The 5,946-nt window shown below is 37.2% G+C and overlaps 1 protein-coding gene across 1 annotated transcript; it reads right to left on the minus strand.

Moving 5' to 3' along the window:
- Positions 1 to 1,790: 1,790 nt before the first annotated feature.
- On the minus strand, positions 1,791 to 5,650 carry LOC143611872 (uncharacterized). The gene is made up of 2 exons (XM_077085990.1): positions 2,731 to 5,650; positions 1,791 to 2,122 (listed from the first exon to the last, which is right to left on the minus strand). The coding sequence occupies exons 1-2, from the start codon at positions 5,648 to 5,650 to the stop codon at positions 1,791 to 1,793; spliced, it is 3,252 nt and encodes a 1,083-aa protein (XP_076942105.1).
- Between the last annotated feature and the right edge of the window lie 296 nt (positions 5,651 to 5,946).

Consider the following 5,946-nt stretch of genomic DNA (forward strand, 5'->3'; position numbering starts at 1 on the left):
ATATTAAGATCAAAATGTACATGGACCTTCCCCATCCTTCACTAATATTATGTGCTTATAATACATAACAACGATTTAACTCATCCAATCCAATTATCCAAAGAACTTTACTTACATCAATACGTAGGTTTTCATATCATTACAACTTTTTATAATTTAATAAATACATGCAAATTCTAACAATTTATTAAAAAAATAAACATAAAGTAATGTTTAATGTTATAAATTAATAAATTTATTCAACAAATGCTTTAGAAAGTTTTATATTAAAAGTTATTTTTGTAAAGTTTAAAATTCTTAAAGTTTATAAATGTAAATAAACCCATGTAAGTTCACTATAAAGGTTTAAAATGCATGATACATACATACATACATATATACATACATACTGAGTGTGAAACTTGTTGATTTGATCACCTCATACCTCAATGAATTGAATTCTTAGAAACATGAAATGAACGTAATTTTAAGCAAATCAGTTAATGCGGAAAAATATCGGATATCGATCAACAACCGATATCTGAGATATCGATTATCGCAGTGAGATATCGGTGGGATATCGGTAATTCAAATATCATGTAAAATTTATATATATATATATATATATATATATATATATATATAGCAATTTAAACTAATAATTCAGTATAGTCTCATACCATTAACAAAGTAGCCTTTTGAAAATTGCAAAATACTAACAATCGTAGTAAGTAAGAATTGATTAAGACTTAAAACACTAACACCGAACACTAAAAGTTGATAATGAAGACTTAAAACACGGATATCGAGAATACCGGTGATATATCGGTCAAATATTAGTCCAATATCGCTCAATATTGTTGATATTATCGGTACCGATACATTCTAAAATCATATTCTGATTTATATATCACAAGGGGACCGATAACCGATATATCAGTGATATATCGGTGATACATCGGCGATATCAACTGCATAGATTTTAAGACATCGTTGTTAAGAACATTAATTTTGGTTCGCTTTTCATTATTTTCCTATTGAACAATAGAATATGACAAAAGCGTCTTGAATTAACAATTGGTTAAGAAACATTTGATATATGTTATATAGTCATATAGACAACTCATTCTTAGTACAGACAATATAACTCATATAATAAATAAAGGGATGTTATATCCTCTAAGTACGATTAAACTCCAAAATCATATGGTTCCCTTCATTTTTCACTTATGTATTATGAAATGCACACATAGGGCAATCTATTGTAATAGTATTCTTCAAACAACGTAGGAAGGCGACTGGTTGTGATTTGTGTATGCATATGCATGGATTTTACAAGAAGGGGTGCAACTATGTCAATTTAACCACACATGGTTTTGCAATGAATATGTGAGTTGAAAGTGTACAATTTTGAATTGTAATGTGGTATACGCACCATTGTAATCATTGTATAGTACTTATGTTACATAATTGAATAATACGTGAAGTTAAATGCGTCGTTGTAATCATCGACAGAAATTTGCGTGCATCGTTGAAATGTGATTGATATACAGTGCTATTAGAGATTTAGTCACCGGTGTGACAATCCTTTTAAAAAAACCTATAGGAGGAGCATATACATATATCATTGCATTGTCAGCCTTGAGAGGAGGGGCATCTTCTGGTTCAATCACCTAGGTAGCCTTGAAATTTTTAAACCTTTTTTATATCTATCATTATTTAAAAAAATGTATTCTTAATGCTTAAACCCAATTTATATAAGCCTACTTTTATTTTAAAAAAATAAAAAATTGCACAAGCCCAATCATAACTCAATGTATTCTGATTTCCGCATACACGTCTTCCAACTCTTTAACGACGTCTCTCATTGACGGTCTTCTGCTTGGTTCGGTTTGTGTACACCTCAAAGCAAGCTGAAGCATTTCGGTCACCTGTTCCTTTACGTCGTAAAGCCCTCCTGCATCATCCACGACATCCTCTAGTTGTCTATTTTCATGCCAAACGGACCGCACCCACCTCACAATGTCCACTCCATCTTCAAATGAAGGATCGACCGCCCTCTTCCTGGTTACCAGTTCCAGTAACACAACCCCATAACTATACACATCGGACTCCTTGCTTTTGGTTGAACTAAATGCATTTTCTGTCCAAATATTAATATTATCATTATCAATAAATCAATCAGTAAATGTAGGGGTGGCAAATGTGACCCATTGGGTTGTATTAAAATGTATATAATGAGTCAGAATGAGTCAAACTAAAAAAAGAAAATGACTGAAATGGGTCAAAACGGGTTGAAATTTCTCAAGTTTTTTTTTTTTTGAAAACGAGAAAAACGGAGGAAACTTTTTAGTATTTTTACCTTTTTAGTTTTTTATTTATATTTCGAGTTATGATTTTTTAATTATTTTTTTTGAATTTTTTAATCAGGGTTTTTGAAATGGGTCAAAATGGGTTAAGCTTTCAAAAACCCATTCGACCCATTTCAAAAACCCCTTATTAAAAAATTTTAAAAAAATAATTAAAAAATCATAACTCAACTAAAAAAGTAAAAGTACTAAAAAGTTTTCTCCGTTTTTATCGTTCAAGAAAAAAAAACGTGTGAAATTTCAACCCGTTTTTGACCCGTTTCAATCATTTTTTTAGTTTTGACCCATTCTGACCCGTTATATACATTTTAATACAACTCATTCAATCCAGTGAGTCACATTTGCCACCTCTAAATAAAAGCAAGCTAACTAGTTACTTTACCTGGGGCGATGTAGCCAATGGTGCCCCTCAATGTGCCACTCATGAGCGCCACGGATGATTGATCTAGAAGCTTTGCAATGCCGAAATCTGAGATGTGAGGTTCCAACTCAGCATCCAAAAGAATATTCATGGGCTTAATATCTCTATGAACTATAGGTGGATCACAGTCAAAATGCAGATATGCTAAACCATGGGCGGTTCCAAGAGCTATGTTACAACGAATGCCCCAGTCTAAAAACGGAGGCGGATGCACCTCATGCAGAATATCATGAAGACTACCGTTATGCATATACTTGTATAATATCAAACCGTAATCTTTTTTCATCCAAAAATCCTCCAATTTCACAAGATTTCTGTGTCTCACCTTCCCAATTGTCTCAATCTCCCGAACCATGCTCGTGCTTCCTTCTTTACTGCTTCCAAACATTACTTTCTTTACGGCATACACCCCCTCGGGACCCAATGAAGCCTTGTACACCGTCCCGTGGGCCCCTCTACCAATAATGTAGCTGTCGTGTAGATCGTCTGTGGCTTCCATTACTTGGTGAAACAGATAACTGTCCCCTTTATCGTCCTTAACACTATATATTTCCTCGATCCCATGTTTTTCTCTTTTCCGGGATTGGTACAACAAACCGAGACCAATAACAACTGCAAACAAAAACGCTGATGTCCCAAGAGCCACCATTGCGGTTTGGAACTTCGTAAGACCTTTTTGTCTGTTTGACTCGGTGGTACAACGCCTCAGCTTTCCGCTGGCTGCATCACAGTTATTCAGTCCACAATCGACACAAAGACCTGGATTTCCCATGAATGAATAAACGGACGAGTTCAGAAACCTTACCAGATTCTCTGGTATCGGGCCCGTGAAGAGATTGTATGAAACGTTGACGTCGGTTAACGCACGAAGCTCTGAAAGTGGCGCTAATGTGTCGGTTAGATTGTTATGAGAAACATCCAACAGCTGTAACATCACCAGTTTATTAAAACCTTTGGGAATACCACCTGTCAAGCCATTGTTACTAATATTTAAAGTGACTAGTGTCTTAAGCTCTGATATCGACAAAGGTACACGTCCGCCTAAAGGGTTTCCACCAAGTTGAAGATCCGTTAAATCTTTGAATTCATATACGAAAGACGGAATGCCACCCGTAAACTGATTTTCACTCAAGTCAAGAGTCAATAACCCGGACATTGCCGGTAAAGCAGTTGGGATGGTTCCATTAAACGAGTTACGACTTACATCAAAGTTCAACAACTTAGTGCATTTAGCTAGTTGAGGTGGCAAGGGACCTTCTAGCTCATTGTCTGAGAGATCTAAAGCCTGAAGCTGCATAAGGTTTCCTATTTCCCGCGGTAAAACACCCGACAACCTATTCGTTGACAGATTAATTTCTGTAATATTACTAAGCTTACAAATACTACTAGGAATTTGTCCGGTGAACCCGTTGCCCTCTAGATCCATGTATGACAAGTTTGGATTATTAACAAAGTCCGGAAGAGCCCCAGTGAGATTACTGTTATTTATAATCACCCTTTTAAGACTCGGGCAATTGCCATACTCGGAAGGAATGCCCCCTTGGAAAAAATTAAATGCTAAAACCAGCTTCTCGAGTCGGTTGCCATCGCAGAGATTTTTCGGGATTGGTCCGGTAAACGAATTGTTATAAAAATCCAGTATAACGAGACTACCATTGACTCCTAAGCTTTGGGGTATGACGCCCGAAAACTGATTATCAAACAGAGTAAATTCTTGTAAACGTGTAAGCCGAGTCGCCTCAATGGGCAGTTCACCGAAAAGACGGTTGTCGTAAATACAAAGCTTTTCCAGCGTTTTCATTTTCCAAACACTCATGGGAACCTCGCCGGTGAAGCGGTTGGTAAACAATAACAGGGCTGTCAAGTTAAGCCTACCGAGCTCACTCGGGATAGTACCCTCCAGTTTGTTTTGGTCTAGCTGGAGATCCCTCAAGGCAGTGAGGTTAGCTAGCGCAACTGGTATCCTTCCAGACAACTGGTTTATCGAAAAGTAAAGTAATTTTAAATGAGTGAATCGACCGAAAGACGAGGGTATGGAACCGGTTAACCCGCAGCCCACAATTGCCACCTGCTGGAGGTTAGTGCAGTTTGCCAGTTCAGGTGGAATCCCACCAACAAACTGGTTATTAGATATATCCAAATACACTAAATTGTTACAACTATTAGCAGTAGTACCAACAGGAATTGTTACACCTCGAAAGCCAGCGTTATTAGCGTCTAAATAAGCGAGTTTGTTTAAGCGGTGAGGTAAATTGCCAGAAAAGTGATTGTTATCTATGCATAGTTTGTGTAGGCTCGTGGCGTTTCGAAAGTCGGATGGAATGAAGCCGGTGAGGCGGTTAGAGCTGACGCGAAGAGTGTGTAAAGTTGGACTATTAAACATGGATTCGGGTAAAGAACCATTAAGTGAGTTGTTAAAAAGACTAAGGTATGTTAAACTGGTACCAGTACCAGTACCGAGTGTTTGGGGTATGTTACCCGAAAGGAGGTTAAGAGAGAGGTCGAGGTACTGAAGGCGAGTGCAGTTAGCTATCTGTGAAGGGATGGTACCCAAAATACGGTTAGAGCTTAAGTTCAAGAACTTTAGGTGGGTTAACCGAGAGATCTCTGGTCCTAATTCACCCGCAATATTAGAGTTTGAAAGGTTTAAAGAGACCACGAGCTTAAGTTTTGGGTCGCATACAACGCCTAACCATAGACAAGGGTCCGGATGAGAAGCGTTCCACGTCTGGGGTACGGAAACCCAGTGGCGTGCGAGTGAGAGTAATGTTTGACCGTCATGGTTCAAGCTCGAGCCTGAGTAGAAACAAGTAGCACCAGCTACCAGTAATAAGTAGTAGTGATAGTAGTAGTAGATTAACTCGAACTTTATCCTTCTCATTGATAAGTAGTAGTAGATTAAGTCAAATTAATTGAATTGAATTGAATTGAATGGAGTAGAATAAAAGGTTTGGTTTGGTTATTTTGGTGTGTAGCAAATGAGACTAGTGGTGGTGGTGGTGTTTGTTGTCAAATAAATCATCATGATTATAGAGCATCATCTTCTTGCTTTTTTAAGTCAAATTAATTGAATTGAATTGAATTGAATGGAGTAGAATAAAAGGTTTGGTTTGGTTTGGTTATTTTGGTGTGTTGCAAATGAGACTGGTGGTGGTGGTGGTGGTTGTCAAATAAATC

The sequence above is a fragment of the Bidens hawaiensis genome, unplaced genomic scaffold (genome assembly GCF_021521415.1).
Source record: "Bidens hawaiensis isolate Kalapana, Puna unplaced genomic scaffold, B.hawaiensis_p1.1 tig00032462_1, whole genome shotgun sequence".
Taxonomy (NCBI): domain Eukaryota; kingdom Viridiplantae; phylum Streptophyta; class Magnoliopsida; order Asterales; family Asteraceae; genus Bidens; species Bidens hawaiensis.